The 17563-nt window shown below is 33.5% G+C and overlaps 1 protein-coding gene across 1 annotated transcript; it reads left to right on the top strand.

Moving 5' to 3' along the window:
* Positions 1 to 3920: 3920 nt before the first annotated feature.
* On the top strand, positions 3921 to 9622 carry LOC117332911. Its single transcript, XM_033891975.1, has 6 exons — positions 3921 to 4023; positions 4358 to 4399; positions 5957 to 7042; positions 8000 to 8071; positions 8330 to 9027; positions 9527 to 9622. Exons 1-6 carry the CDS (start codon positions 3939 to 3941, stop codon positions 9620 to 9622), a joined length of 2079 nt encoding a protein of 692 aa, XP_033747866.1. The 5' UTR covers positions 3921 to 3938.
* Positions 9623 to 17563: the final 7941 nt, after the last annotated feature.

The raw sequence follows: 17563 nt of genomic DNA, 5'->3' as shown, positions 1-17563 counted from the left end.
GTAGAACGGACTCACAATGAAGTCATTCAGGTACAGAGTCAGTCGAATATCCGTATAACTACAAAAGGCGACGGTCCAAACCTGATTGGCAAAAATCCAACAGTCGTATACAATATCAGTAAGTAACCGTCACCAGATTTATTTATATATTTTAGAGATTTATTTAGGTATTTTTCATTTCCGTTATAGACAATCGTTTGCGATTAGACCTCATTTGATGTCAAACTGGAACAATATCACTAGTATTGCATTCATGTAGTTAGATCTGTCATTGTTTGAAAGGCAATACAATGAATCAAACCATAGGGTGATATGAGAAAAAAGTACAAACAGTTGACGTGCAAGGAAATATGTAAGATACAAAACGGTATTTTCAAAATCCTTCCAGTTTGATATTGAAGAATACTGGAAGGGCAACAGAAGCATTATGTTAACAGAAAACATTTGAGGGAGAAATACGTTAATTCTAGTAAATTATTTTTTAAGATGTATCTAATCTTCACCTTTGCACTCTATAATACACCATGAACTCTGTGGTTAGGACAACAGTGGTCTTCTGATACAAAACAAATCAAAGGTATTGATATTCGGAAGGGACTACCGTGAGGCTGTCCATCAAACAAAACATCAAAACCCTACTGATTTGTGAAAGGAGGGAGATTGAGATCATCTATATATCTGACAAGTTACTGATCCCGCAGGGTTCTTGTGGACCTCTTTGTTAGGACACCACGGGGGTAAAATAGTGGATTTTCAGATTTGATAATAATCTTTCAAAATTCACCTTGTCTGATTTTAATTTAACATAGACAAAATGGAAAGTGGGGTGGATAATTCATAATCCACATTGTGTTGATCCTTGGGGTGCGATGGGTTGGGGGTGTTTCGCGGCACAAAAAGGGTCACATAGGGGCATTGTCAGTAACCCAAATTGATAGTAGTAATCCGTCATTGGGGTGGGTCGGAATCATATACCAAGCATCTTGCTTACCTTGTTGTGGTTGCAGATGCCCAAAAGAGGCTGCATGGTGATGGTGATATTTCGGCTTTAATTTTCACCAAAACTTGTATCTATGATTGTAGTCAGATGACAGTTGTAAGAAAAGTCTCCCTAAAACTGGTACCGATATTGATTTCAATTTAAATGGTTAAACTTGACATATTGAAAATTATTTACACATAGTGCGTCCAGTCTTTCCACACAGAAACATTTTCCAACATGATGTGATTCATAGTGATTACGGGGTCTCATGTATAGAATGTAATAAAAGAAAATATAGTCAATCATCAAATGTTTACTTTGTGAATATGAATTGAAAGAGTATTTCGAATGTGTGGGGTTTCGTCCGCATTTAAGAAAAGAAAGATGACATCGCTGTCGACTGAAAGAATCGGTTTATTCTAGATGTAGATGACACAGCGATAACAGTACATGATGATTTTGCATATATGTGAAAACCTGTTTTTTCTCCCTGTTGTGTTTTACATTGGTTCTATATGTTATGGGCGCCATTTCAGTGTAAATGTATTAATGTTCTCCAAATTGCGCGTTATCTACATATTGTATTAAAAAGTAAAATTTTAGTAAAATGTAATTGAAATCAAAAGACTTTATGATAACGACTCATTACTGACTGTTTTCTGATAAAAATGAACTGTTTCTTTGACAAATTAAGTAATTAAATTAAATATTATTCCAGATGAAGATGGTTCTGAAGCAGCGCAGGCGATAGGCGTCGCAAAACAAGAAATAATTGAAGCAGTGCGACATCAGGGATCTGAATTGAAGCAGGCAATTGTTGGTTCCTCTGTAAAAAGACAAATCAAACATGTTCCAAAGGTCAGACAAAAGAAAAAAGGTAATGTTCATTATATTTTTAATATATTTTTAACTAATGTGAACGAACTACCATAAGACAAAATAACTATGAATCCCCTCCTATGATACGAATAAATTTCCGTTTGTTATATAATATATATCTTACATAATTTACAAACTTAACATATATGTTTTATATAATATATTTATACTTTATATAATATTGGGCAAATAAGTAATTCTAACAGTGTGGATATTGAAAATGTTAAATTTTCGAGGCAATCCGCCCCTTAGACGACACGTCCATTAGCACTAAGGCATTTGCACGTGCATGCTATTTTCAAATGTCTTGGCCGTTGGTCACATAGCGTTCCATCATAGAAGCTGACGCTAGCCACCACCTTAGGCCGACGCCAGTCGAAGGGTTCATGGGTATTATTTCAACAACTACCAAAAATACTAGCCTTACTGTATCTTATTGTATTTTCTAGTACTGTCTATATATTATGTGATTGTTTTTGCATTCTTTGTGTCTGTATAAAGGAGCAGATTGCCTCGAAATTGTTCATGTCCATACTGCATATTATATAAAGTATATATATTACATAAAACATATATAGCTTGCTTGTCCCATATTAACATTTAAGTAATTCGTCTCCTGCATTGAAACTTTTGCAAGGATCCAGTGTTACCCGGATTATTACCGTCAATATTACTTCTTTGACCCATACTTGTTTTAATATATATATACATACTTTCTGTAGAAAATCATAGAATATATACTTGGTACAAAGACTCCATTATATGTTACTTTGTAAAATAATGCTACTCCGTTCCCTTTCTGTATTTGTAGGTTGTACGTTGTAGATGAGCACTAGTCTATTCTCCTTATGTATTGTAGTTTTTGTAACGTAATGTTGTTCTACGCATGTGGGTTAATGTTGCATTTATAATTAAAAAGAACAAAAATCGTCATGTTTTTATATAAATTCAAAATTTAATGATTTCCCGGTAAGTTCTGTTTGTTTTCTTGATCGGATTTTAATGTTAGGTGTCCAACGTCTTTAACGGGATGTTTTCGTCGGTCCTCCTGTTCTCGCGTGGTCACGTGACCGGCACGAAGGACTACATTAACACTTGGTCGGTAAATATGGCCAGAGCACCCGACCAACGTATTTTGTCGTACAAACAAATATGATGCACTTATTCATCGTGCTAAGAAACCGAGAAAAAGTGCTGTACATTCTTCTATTTATTCAAGTATGGTTACATAACGGCGTTATAAACTGGTCTTAATTGACGAAGTGCCGATTAATTGACTACTTTTTAAGTAATTTTGACGATGTTTGTCATTTTCGTAAGAATGTACAGCACTTTTCGTTGTTCTCATACAATTACCTTCACGCTCGTACCTGTTTCATAAGTATTGATTGAGGGTAGTCGGGTGCTCTAGGACGATTCATAGAGCAAGTGTTAATGTTCATTCTCCAATATTGGAACTCTTCAGTGTTTTAAGTATCGAAATCGGCATATAGAAAAGAAGAAACGTTAATAAACGAATGCAATGGATCGTAATTAATTCAAATAATTATTTACAGATGATTTCCAAAGACATAAGGTATAGTTAGACGTTTTCGGCTGTACATGCAAGTTTGTAAATTCGACACTGTGATAAAACCACCGTCCTCGTCGTTGCCATGACAGCCGATCGAAGCTCCGATCACGAATGCACTGTCAACGTGAAAGTTGAAGTATTTTTCGCAACATTCTGTTTAAACTTAAAATTACATTCACACCTCATATTGATTGGGGTTGTTTAATCATACCTGATCAATTGAATTGTAAGAAAACTAACAGAAAAACAGAATGAAGCCTTCGTGTCAGGCAGTGCAGACACAACGCAGGATCTGTAAACAATGTGACGTCATTGGAATGTACAAGTTGCAACAATGTACAACAATTTTAGTTAAAATTTTAGATTTTCTTTCTGTTAAGATTTTTTCCTTTCGCGAATGCATTGCCATAGACATATTTAATGAAACCTTTCATTTAAGGTCTAAATCGTGTTAACAAATCTACATATGCATGCGACCAAGGGAAGAAATTAGACCACGAAGAAATGATGAAGGATTTGTGTGGTATATCGACAAGACAAAAGGAGATCATGAAACAACAAGAGGAAATGTTAATGTCATCAGTCAAGAGTAAGTGAAATGTTCAACTTAATTTCAAATTGTATTAAACATAATTGTCACATTCACATTACATGCTATCTTCTAAATTAAAAACAATATATACAAAAATAATTTGAATGAATTGCTAATATCCCTAATTAGAACGAGCTATTTGTTTTTATTCTACTTATCTATAGTTTTTAGGTTCTTCATTCCTTACAATGTGTTGCAATTAAGACATTATTTGACACACATGGCTGTTTTACACCCTAACACAAATCATATCCTTGCAACAATATTAGCTGGCTACTATCAAACATATAATCGGATATGCCTTTTAGAAGTCTTATCATATACATTACAGAAAATGAAAATGCCGATCTGACTGAACAACGAAACATAATTGGTACGTATCAACGTTAATGGCTATCTATGTAATATTTGTTGTTAAAAAAGAGTTTGAATTTTTATTGATTTAATATATTGATGATATATTTAAAAATAAAATAAGGTATATATTTTCTTAATTAGCTCATTTTCAAAGAATAAAATGTTAAGTGTAAAAGGGTATATTTTTAGCCTAAGTATTGATCATTTTAGAGTTCCATAACACTGCTTTTTGGCGTAGAGAATAGCCATCTTAATATTATGCCAAGTATAACGTAGGTTGATGTTCTTTGATCTTAACAATACGTGATATGTGACAAACACTTTCATCTCTGTGTTTTCTTCGTCTTACTGCCGTCGCACCCTATCTGTGGACGATCTAAGTTCTTCCCCCCGAAGTGTTTGTATACCGCACACTATTAGGATAATACTAATACTGTTGCAACTAATTCTAAGATCTTGATCAGCATCAGTGTTGTCGTTTAAGTTGCGGTTTATCTCGCAGCCAGGGCTGCTATGCATATATATGAACATTCAATTGATCACATCTATACGAACTTGGCAATAATCAGTATGTTTACGAAGAAATTGTCACGCATGCGTATTCGAATTATTCAAGTCGAAGCGAGGTTTTACTTGTATTGCATAATGCATATACATTGATTGTCAACAGATAGGATTCCAAAGAATTCGAAAGTACTCCAGTTATCATAGGAAACATACAAACCGGCGAATAGTTATTAAATGACCATTTCATATTGAGTTATTTGAGAACCCGAGTGACTGTATTTTTGTAGGCTTTCATTATCTTTAAATAATATACCATATGACATTAGATGTGAAATACTGATTATATTAGCAAATTATGTCCTTCTTAAACTATCTACGTACACTTCTTTTATCAGTGACGTTAAAAATTAATGAAACAATAATTCAACATATTCTGCATGAACGCTTCATTAGAGGTAAAGGATTGGTGTCAGTTATCACTGGCCTGATCTTGATTTCATATTATATCATTACCACCTAACGTCAAGGTATTTACAAACAACACTAAAACTTATATTGGGGATAACCATCGGAATGCCAACAATGTCATCCAACCCTTAATTCCAACTTTGATAATGGAGAAGCACAGACCACAGTGATCTATCAGAAAACAAGGCTGACGTTTAAAGTCTTTGATAGCGGTGTAGTTTTTAAACGCTAAAACATGTAGAAGTGGAAGCTAATGCCACTGCATTTTGGAGATGGTATTCTGTCATCTTACTACTTTCTGACAAATGAATTATCATTTTCTAATGTACAAAATTTGTCTTAAAAAGTCATCTTTTTTTCACAAAATCATGTTTTAATATTTCTTTTTTTTTCAATCTATATACAATGCATTACCGATTTGATAAAATTATCTATATCAATTCGTTAGACTTTGATTGACAAAAAAATCACCGTAAATGGTTATTTCTAACGCATAAAACATTAATTTTATTCTCAATATACCGAGGATGGGAAAAGAAAAGGATAGCAAAACAAGTATGCTTAAGCAGATTAAACTGATATTATCATTACATTTCAGGTCAGACGGAGAACTGGATTCGGGAACAACGAAGTTCATCTCAGTTTGTAACGACGAAGGCATTTGCAGTTGCTAAAGATAAAATCAAAGAGAAACGGTTTGTGGTTATAAGGGGAGACTCTGGTGCAGGTAAGACCCGCTTAGCCATTGAATTATTAGACTGGCTTCAACTTTCCACGGAAAACCACATGTTTAATGGCAAGAAGCCTCTCCGCCTTCCAAACCTTCAGAGCTGGGATAAGGTAATTTCAGCAAATTCAAATCTCACCATTTTGTTGGATGATGTGTTAGGCTATAGTTCTGATGATACACAAAATTTGGCATGGTGGCAACAGCATGCTGAGATGATCAAACCAATCGTACACGGAAAGGAATCGGCAAACTACTTGGTTATCACAGTAAGAAATGACATATATCATGAATACAAATCTAAGTTCGTGTGTCTGTCACTGTTTGATGAGGAAAATGTCATTGATCTCAGCTCTCCTGATTACATTTTAGAGGAAGAGAGGGCAGCTTTGCTCAGTTTATATACATCAAAAATAAATAATTTTGAACCATTCACAGAAAGTGAGGTCAATCAGATCATTGACGTGTCACCACCGATCGGGTTTCCTGAATGTTGTCGTATCTTCAAAATAACTCCAGAGTTGCATTCAGAAAGAGTAACGTATTTCAGAAGACCATTACAAAGCCTTAGGATGGTAATCAGGGAGAAGTTTAACAGAGCGAAACAAACAGCGCTGTTGTATCTTCTGTTATCTACAGAACCTGTCTCAACCGAAAGGCTGGATTTTGAAAATACACATTTTGACAAAGAAGGGATAGAGCGTGTATTCAGAATCTCTGCTCACGTCTTTCCTGATTCATACAATGATAATGATTCACCTGTAACGCAAATTCGATGTCTGCAGAGAGGCCTTGATGTCTTATGTGGTTCATTTGTACATAAAGCGAAAGGTATCTTTACGTTCTTCCATGACTCAATACAAGATACCGTCGCTATTCTCTATGGGGAAGCGACACCAACGGGGTTCCTAAAGAACTGCCCAAGCAGTTGTTTGCATTACCTAGCAACACATCAAAGTAAAAATACTTTGTGTAAGGTAGTGATAGATGAAAGTGTATATGAAATCGCTTACCAACGTATTTTGCGAGAACTGGAAACAAAACAACACTCAAGTTACATAACGGTAGCCTCAATGTCACCATGGAATGACGAAGAATTTCTCACGGGATTTTTTAGTTGGTTCAAATCAAACAAATATTCCCCAGAAGAATACTTTATTAGATGGGAAACAGACGTGCCGTTGATCTTACCTTCGGACCGAGAGGATGTCAATTTTATTCCTCCTGGGTATATTTCAAAAGATACCCCTAGTTCTTTTCTGGTATATGCCGCGAAAATGAATTCATTTTTACTTCTTTGTAACTTACTTGAAAAGTTCAAGAAAGATGATATATCCAACCATACGAAATTTGCATTTGATGTAGCATTATCAGAAGGAAGCGTTGAATGCGCGACACATCTTTTTACACTAAAGATTCAGCCTGATTTTAGTTCATGTTGTTGTGCCGCAGTTGGTGGGGAGGTCAAGCTAATGCAGATGATAGCTGCATCAATGCATCCACTTACTGACGCCGAAAAGTGTCATATTTTAATTCTGACATGCCTTTATGATCGATATAGGATATGCGCATATCTTTTAGATCTATTTCCATTCTTGCTAGCATATAAGGAACCCCTACTAGACAGACATTTGCTACACATAATCGCAGAAAATGGAGCCATAGAATGTTTTAAGGTAGTAGTCAACTTATTAAGTCGAGATTGTCAGAGTGATGGGTACAAACAGTTGTCCTTAAAATCACTGACAGATGGAAACGGTTCTACCGTTCTACACAGTGCATTTAGTTCGTTAAACAGAAACATGATCATATATCTCCTGAAGGAACATCCCAGTCTGTTAACACAAAAAGATAAATTAGGAAGTCATGGTCTGTTGCTTATGGCATTATGTTGTGATTTCGTCCTCCTTACAGAGAAAGACATTGAAAGCGTTATAAAACGTATTTGTCATGACGACATGAAGGAATCGCTGATAGATGAAGATGGTAACACTATTTTACACTGGGCGTGCTTTTTTGGAAATGAAGACCTTTGTGTAAAACTATCTTCCTCGTGTCGGTCTTTGCTTTTGCTAAGAAATGATAGAGGTGATCATTGCCTCCATCTAATTTCATCTACTGGAAACGTAGAATGTTTCAAATCAGTAGTGGCCTTACTTCTGGAGGAAAATGAGCGTGAACAGTACATAACATCACTAGTAAACAAAGCAGGTAAAACTGTTTTACATTTTGCGTGTCTTTCAGGACAGCTGGAGATGTGTTTGTACCTTATTAAAGAATATCCTGCAACTTTGTGTAAAAAGGACAATCACGGTAATCACTGCCTCCATTTCGTTGCCCTTTCTGGCAATTCGGAGAGCTTTAAATCAATAGCTTCATTAGTTTTAGAAGGCAAATCCAAAACAGAAAAAGAGAATTTCATGAAAAATCTACAAACCCGAGATGGAACAACCGTATTACATCATGCCTGTAAAACTGGGAAGACAGATTTTTGTCTGTATCTGATCCGAGAGTATCCTCAATTGCTAAATCAAAAAGACAAAATAGGTCATCATTGTCTCCATGTGATTGCAAAAAACGGTAAAGTAGAATGCTTTAAAGCAATAGAAGCATTAGTTCTAAAAGGTAGATCAAAAGCCGATATGGAACGGTTCATGGAGACTCTTACGGTGGAAACAGAATTTGAAACTGTTTTACACAACGCTGCGGTGACCGGAAATACAGAAATGTGTTTGTACTTGATCAAAGAATATCCTAAACTCGCTGGTCAAAAAAGCAGAAATGGAGATCACTTCCTTCATGGCATTGCACTATCTGGAAATGTCGATTGTTTTGAATCCGTAGCTGCATTTGTTTTAAATGGTAAAACAAAAACAGAACGTGAACAATTCTTAAAAACAATTATTAACGACGAGGAAGAGACTGTTTTACATCATGCTTGTGTAAGAGGACAGACGGATATGTGTTTGTACTTGATCAGAGAATATCCTAAACTATTTTCCCAAACAAACAAAAGTGGTGATCACAGCCTCCATTACATTGCAATATCCGGCAATGTAGAAAGTTTTAAAACAATAGCTTCCAAAGTTCTGAAAGATAAAACAAAAACGGAATGTGAGCGATTTATGGAAAAACTTATGAACACAAACAAAAAAACTGTTTTACATCATGCATGCAGGGGCGGACAAACAGAAATGTGTTTGTACCTGGTCACAAAGTATCCTAGATTGTTTTCTCAAAGAGACAAAATAAGTAATCATTGTCTCCATGAAATTGCAGTAAGCGGCAATGTAGAATGCTTTCAAGCAATAGCTCCGTTAGGTCTGGAAAATGGAATAACAACAGAATTTATTGAAAACCTTTCAAACGAAAGCAATAACACAGTATTACACCATGCCTGCGAGTCAGGGCACAAAGATATGTGTTTGTACTTGATTGCAGAATACCCTGGATTGTTTTCGCAAAGAGACAAATATGGTAATCACTGTCTTCATCTCACTGTACAAACAGGCAATGCAGAATGCTTTAAAGCAATAGTTGCATTAGTTTTAGAGCATAAGACCAAACCAGAAAGAGAGCAATTTCTGGAAAGCATTTTAAGTGAAGACGAGGAAAACGTTTTATTTCATGCCTGTTTATACGGACGAACAGATATATGTTTGTACTTAATCAGAGAATATCCTCTATTGATGTCTCGGAGAAACATACTGGGTACTCATTGCCTACATGTCATTTCAAAAGTTTGCAATGTAAAATGTTTCAAAGCAGTAGTCGCGTCTGTTCTAAAAGATAAAACAGGAAAAGAACGTGATAAATTCATTGAAACACTTCTTAACGAAAATGGATGGACAGTTTTACATCATGCATGCTTGAACGATGATGCAGATATGTGTATGTACCTGATGAGGAAATATCCTAAACTAATTTGCCAGAGAAACAAATACGGTAATCACTGTCTTCATCTCGCTGCACATTTTGGCAATGTAGAACGATTTGAAGCAATAACCGCCTTAGTTCTGGAACATAAAACCAAATCAGAAAGCGAGGAATTCCTGGAAAATCTTTTAAACAAAAATAAAGAAACCGTTTTACACCATGCTAGTCGTTCAGGACAAACAGATATATGTTTGTTTTTGATCAGAACGTATCCTAAGTTGGTTTCACAAAGAGACAAACATGGTCATCACTTTCTACATTTGATGGTACGGCATGGTTCCGTGGTACCTTTAGTTAGGTCAAACTTAAATCATGAAAGTTTAGAGACAATTATATCCAAAGTAAGTGAGATCCAAAAAATTGATTTCCGTTCACACTTGATCCGATTTGAAGCATACATCGATCCCTGCCTGCAAGTGACTGCTCAATCCGAAGAGATAGAACGTTTTAAATTCATAGTTGAGATCGTTCTTCAAGGTAAAACCAAAACGGAACGTGAGCTATTCATGGTTAATCTAATTAATGAATATGGCCACACAGTTTTACATTTAGCTCGTAGCACAGATCTTTGTTTGTATTTGGTTAGCGAGTATCCGAAATTGCTTAATAGAACAGACCACGATAGTAATCACTGCCTACATTGTGTTGCATCATCCGGCAATGTAGAATGTTTTCAAGCAATAGCTGCTTTAGTTCTGAAGGATAGGACAAAATCAGGAAGTCAACAATTCATGAATGAACTCTTAAATGTAAACGAAGAGACGGTTTTACATCATGCCTGTACGACAGGACAAACAGAAATGTGTTTGTACTTGATCAGAGAGTATCCCGAACTGGTTCATCAGAGAGACCGATATGGTGGTCACTGCCTCCATTGGATTGCACAATTCGGAAATATAGAATGTTTTAAAACAATTACTGCTTTGGTTCTTAAAGATATTGCTAAACCAAAAGTTGAGCAATTCATGAAAAATTGTATTGATAAAAACGGTTCGACAGTTTTACATGCAGCCTGTTCAAAAGGTCAAACACAAACGTGCTCTTACCTGATCGGAGCATATCCCAAGCTTTTGTCTCAAACAAATTATGTTGGTCATCACTGTCTACATTGTATTGCACAATCCGGCAATGTTGAATGTTTTCAATCAATTTCTTCCATAGTTCTGAAAGATGAGACCAAACTAAGAAGAGAACAGTTCATGGTAACACTTCTAGATAAAAATGACTCAACAGTTTTACACCATGCCGCCTTTTTACTAAAAACGGACATGTGTTTGTACTTGATCAAAGAATATCCTAAACTCGTTGATGAAAAAGGCAGAAAATATGAAGAGCACATCCTGCATTTGATTGCATTTTTCGGCAATGTTGAATGTTTTCAATCAATTTCTACTTTAGTTATGAAAGATCAAACCAAATTAGAAAGAGAGAGATGTATGGAAACCCTTTTAGATCTAAATGGTTTAACAGTTTTAGATTATGCCACTTTATCCCGAAAAACAGAAATGTGTGCGTACTTGATCAAACAATATCCTAAATTAAGAGTCAAGATCGAGGGTAAAAAGATCATGGATACCCTTACACATAATGATGATACATCTTCTTTGAATCACATGTGTGTGACAGGGAACACAGCTATGTGTCTATACCTGATGAAGAAATACCCTTCAACATTACACCAAAAAGGTCCTTTGGGTAGTCATTGTCTACATCTAATAGCAGCATCCGGGAATGTAAACTGTTTTAAGTCAGTAATCCCATTAGTAAATCCAGGAAAGACAAAGTACGAAGCTGAGCAGTTCATTGAAACTTTGACAGATGACTACGGCCAAACTTGTTTACATCACGCTTGTGTAAAAGGACATACAGAGATGTGTTCGTATCTTGCTGAGGAATACTGGTGTTTGTTAGAGAAGAAAAATCGATATGGTAGTCATTGTCTCCATTTGGCGGCTAAATCAGGTCGTGTAGACTGTTTTAAAGTACTTAGGGATAAAACCAAATCAAAAGTCATATCATCTGTGGAAACTCTAACAAACAGGAACGGCAAAACGGTTCTTCACAAAGCTGGTGTGAAGGGAAAAACAGAGATGTGTCAGTACTTGGTCAATGAATTTCCATCGCTGTTATCCAAACGAAGTGTAGGTGGTAATCATTGTCTCCACTATATTGCACAATCAGGTCAGATAGAGTGTTTTAAATCAGTAGCATCTCTTACTCTGAAAGGCAAGAATGCGAAAGAGAGAGAACAGTTCATGTTAGATTTGAAAAACAACAAAGGTAAGACTGTATTAGAAAAGGCACGAGAAAATCGGCAAATTCAAATGTGCTCGTACTTGGAACGTCAGTTTAACATTTTGTCTGAGAAGAAATTGCTTTCTCATTAGGTTTCAGAGCTTTTGTCTACATTTAAAAAAAATCCATGTAAGATAAAATGTTAAAAACGAAATTGCAAAATAAGATTATAAAAAAACAATCTTTTATCATAATACCTTTAAAACTCAGGAGACTGAGATCAATGACACAATGTAAACCTGTATATAGAGACACACCCGATACCTGTTTTCAAGAGTTGATAGTGTACATTACAATGGGACGATACAGTAAACCTGTATATAGAGACATACCCGATACCTGTGTTCAGGAGTTGATAGTGTACATTCTATATTTGGACGATACAATGAACTTGTATATAGAGACACATAGATAATGTTTATCGCCTGAATGCTTTGTTCGCAATGTTATTTTTGTACAATATAGTCTTTGTAATTTACCCTTTGAATTGTACAGCATTAGAATGTATCCATATATTATCATAATGTTTTGAAGTTTTGATTATAATTAATGTATATACTAATTCAGTCAGTTATTAGGTTGCATTTTCTTCAGCAATATATTTATAAATATATATTTGTATTTTCCACTCCGTTTAAAAGTTAATCCGTCATGGGGTTTGTATATATCATTACAAATGAAGATGTTGATTATTTTAAATATAGAAAATGATTTCACTTATAGATATATTTTTATCTTACGTTGGAGCGTCAGTATGAAAATGTAAAAAAGGCCACCCAACCTACATCACTTAACATACCTTTCTAGCTATCATTGTATTGTACATAACATTTATTTTATGTAAATTGAACTGCACGTTTTACTGAAATTATATATGTTTTAGATTTGTGTACATAATACTGCTGGTTCAAGAGAATTCAAGTTGGTGTTTCTGATTTTATAACAATTAACCATCGATAAGCATATTCTACCCGGGTATGTATATACATTGGATTTGTAAGACATTCTACAAAATATTTCTTGAAATACCTTCGAATTTAATGTCTAGTTTGTGAATATGTTGATAATATTTATTGATTATATATGTCTTTTAAGCTTTTGCTGAAATTACATACACTCTATCACGTGTAACACGTCAAGTGGTACGTAATTTTGATTTACATAATTTTTTCTTGTTTTGTTCTTTTTTCATATTTCATAAACATTTAATATTTATCTTCCTTTATTTCTGTCAAACAAAAATTTCCCGTATATCATAGTAGATATTTAAAATGATATTCTGTAACAGTGATGGATTGCGATGCTTTACCTCTCATTGGATAAAGTTTGCCTTTTAATATACAATTATGTAAATATAAGCAACACCTTTTGCCTTTTACAATTCAAACATGAATTTGATTTTGTGGATTCATTGCATCTGTATACGAAAATTCACAAACATTTATTGTATCAATTCATACACATAACATATCATTAGTTTGTTTTATTTTGTTTTTGTTTGTTTTTTTGTTTGTTTTGTTTGCTTTTTTTTATTTATGGGGGGGGGGGGGGGGGGGTTTCTTGTTTCTTGTTTTATGTTAACATTGTTTGATTAGATTATACTGCTTGGGTATTTGTAATGTTTTATTTTGGATATTTTTTAAATATTCCTTTGATCTATTTTTAGTTATATCTTAATTTTCATTTGTTTTTGCAAATCAAATCTGTCTTTGTAAAAATGTGCAGCTCATTTCTTATTGTATATATTAAGTTATATTTCGCATCATGCATCAATGATAACGCATTTTGAAATATGTTATCAATTTCAAATACTATTTATTTAACGAACTGATATGATTTTGGACATGGGATCAAATACAAGTCATATCAACAATGACATGATATAAATTGTGTAATTGTTTTCATAAACATGTTACTTTGATCAGTATGTAATTAATCCTTTTTTATTTTGATACAGACTACATTATTGAAATGTCTGTTACAATGGGCTGCTAGTTGCTTTGTAACAGCTGCCAATATAAGAACATGTTGATTAATACAAAATATCAAAATTACTATTAATTTTACATTTGTCATAGTTTACACGATTGTGATATTTTAATTATAAATTGTTTTAACATTGTTGTTTGTGGTTAGCAATATGTTTTTTTTTACTTGTTTTTTTATATGTTTATATGTTTTATAACAATGGCAATGCTTGTGTGTTAAAATATGGGAAGATATTAAATATCCTTAAGTCATAAAATAGACTGCGGCTAATGTCCTTGTACAGTAAGTTATTTCCTGATTTCTCGCAAAAAAATAGAAATAAATTCAAAAGGATCATTTTGCTATTACACAGATTCTTCATTGCAGAATATTTTCGAGATCGTACTTCATTCAAAATATTATACAATAGACAAACAAGACATTAGTACCTTTCAATACAAATTAAACGGTAAAATCAGTTAGGTCTAAAAACGAATATACTATTAGAAATGGACATGTTTTAAAAGATTCAATAAGTCCTAATCTTCTATTTCTAAAAAAGATTTTATCGAGCATTAACTTTTATTATGATTTATTTTGTAAGAAACTTGACGTGTTAGAAAAGATAAAATCAGACATGAATTTCTACAGCAACTTTATTGTATCAGAAACATTTTTGAACTCTCTTCATATTTTATTATAAATTATCATGTGAACTGTACATTATTTTGTAAGGAATTGGATACGATCAATCCTACAATTCTTAAACGATTATATTATATACAGAACTGGACATGTTTGAAAAGATATAATTGGTCCTAAACTTTTATTGTGATTTGTTATATCAGGAGGTAGACATGTTTGAAAAGATATCGGACAAGTTTGGACGAATATTATCAGTCCTAGACTTGTACTGTGATTTGTAATATAGGGAACTGAGTATGTTTGAAAAAATATGATTTGTCATTATTTGTTTTTTTTATGATTTGATATTTTCATTATTGACTTTCAATATGTCAAACTGATTGGCCATCAGGCTACGCCTATTTAAGTCCTTTCCAAATTATTGCAATAAAAAGTAATATCTGCATGTGATATTCTGCAGTGGTATCACCTATCACAAGTAAGGGGAGAGAACTCCAAATTAATTTGAGTGCTACAGGAATTCATTAAATCAATAATCATGATAATATTGATGCAAATTTACTGATGACCTGCTACGAACGAATTCTTTGAGAAACAGGTCATAAAGCACCTATGTATAAACACATTGACTTCCTACCTAACAGAGATGTTTGACAGTTCAACAGTAACTTAGCATATTATGGTATTTCATATTAAGGGAGTTTTAATTTGTAGGATGAATTTTACTCAATGTTTGGAGTTCTCTCAGTCCTAAACATTAAGATTTGTTATATAAGTAGCTGGACATGTTTGAAAAGATATGATCAGTCCTAAACTTTTATTATGATTTGTTATATAAGGAACTGGACATATTTGAAAAGATATGATCAGTCCTAAACTTTTATTGTGATTTATTATATAAGGAACTGGACATGTTTGAAAAGATATGATCAGTCCTAAACTTTTATTGTGATTTGTTATATCAGGAGGTAGACATGTTTGAAAAGATATCGGACAAGTTTGGACGAATATTATCAGTCCTAGACTTGTTTTGTGATGTGTTATATAGGGAACTGAGTATGTTTGAAAAAAATATGATTTGTCATTATTTGTTTTTTATGATTTGATATTTTCATTATTGACTTTCAATATGTCAAACTGATTGGCCATCAGGCTACGCCTATTTAAGTCCTTTCCAAATTATTGCAATAAAAAGTAATATCTGCATGTGATATTCTGCAGTGGTATCACCTATCACAAGTAAGGGGAGAGAACTCCAAATTAATTTGAGTGCTACAGGAATTCATTAAATCAATAATCATGATAATATTGATGCAAATTTACTGATGACCTGCTACGAACGAATTCTTTGAGAAACAGGTCATAAAGCACCTATGTATAAACACATTGACTTCCTACCTAACAGAGATGTTTGACAGTTCAACAGTAACTTTGCATATTATGGTATTTCATATTAAGGGTGTTTTAATTTGTAGGATGAATTTTACTCAATGTTTGGAGGTATCTCAGTCCTAAACATTAAGATTTGTTATATAAGTAGCTGGACATATTTGAAAAGATATGATCAGTCCTAAATGTTTATTATAATTCGCTATATAAGGAACTGGACATGTTTGAAAAGATATGATCAGTCCTAAATGTTTATTATAATTCGTTATATAAGGAACTGGACATGTTTGAAAAGATATGATCAGTCCTAAACTTTTATTATGATTTGTTATATAAGGAACTGGACATGTTTGAAAAGATATGATCGGTCCTAAACTATTATTGTGATTTATTATATAAGGAACTGGACATGTTTGAAAAGATATGATCAGTCCTAAACTTTTATTGTGATTTGTTATATAAGCAACTGGACATATTTGAAAAGATATGATCAGTCCTAAATGTTTATTATAATTCGTTATATAAGGAACTGGACATGTTTGAAAAGATATGATCAGTCCTAAACTTTTATTATGATTTGTTATATAAGGAACTGGACATGTTTGAAAAGATATGATCAGTCCTAAACTTTTATTGTGATTTATTATATAAGGAACTGGACATGTTTGAAAAGATATGATCAGTCCTAAACTTTTATTGTGATTTGTTATATAAGGACATGGACATGTTTGAAAAGATATGATCAGTCCTAAACGTTTATTGTGATTTGTTATATAAGGAGCTGGACATGTTTGAAAAGATATGAAAAGATATCGGACAAGTTTGGACGAATGTTATCAGTCCTAAACTTGTTTTTGTGATGTGTTATATAGGGAACTGAGTATGTTTGAAAAAATATGATTTGTCATTATTTGTCTTTTTATGATTTGATATTTCCATTATTGACTTTCAATATGTCAAACTGATTGGCCATCAGGCTATTTAAGTCTTTTCCAAATTATTGCAATCAAAAGTAATATCTGCATGTGATATTCTGCAGTGGTATCAACTATCACAAGTAAGTGGAGAGAACTCCAAATTAATTTGAGTGTTACAGAAATTCATCAATTAATCAATAATCATGATAAAATTGATGCAAATTTACTGATGACCTGCTACGAACGAATTCTTTGAGAAACAGGTCATAAAGCACCTATGTATAAACACATTGACTTCCTACCTAACAGAGATGTTTGACAGTTCAAC

This window comes from Pecten maximus, chromosome 8 (assembly GCF_902652985.1).
Source record: "Pecten maximus chromosome 8, xPecMax1.1, whole genome shotgun sequence".
Taxonomy (NCBI): domain Eukaryota; kingdom Metazoa; phylum Mollusca; class Bivalvia; order Pectinida; family Pectinidae; genus Pecten; species Pecten maximus.
The sequence above is the reverse complement of the archived record's forward strand: the minus strand, read 5'-3'. Positions and strand labels throughout refer to the sequence as shown.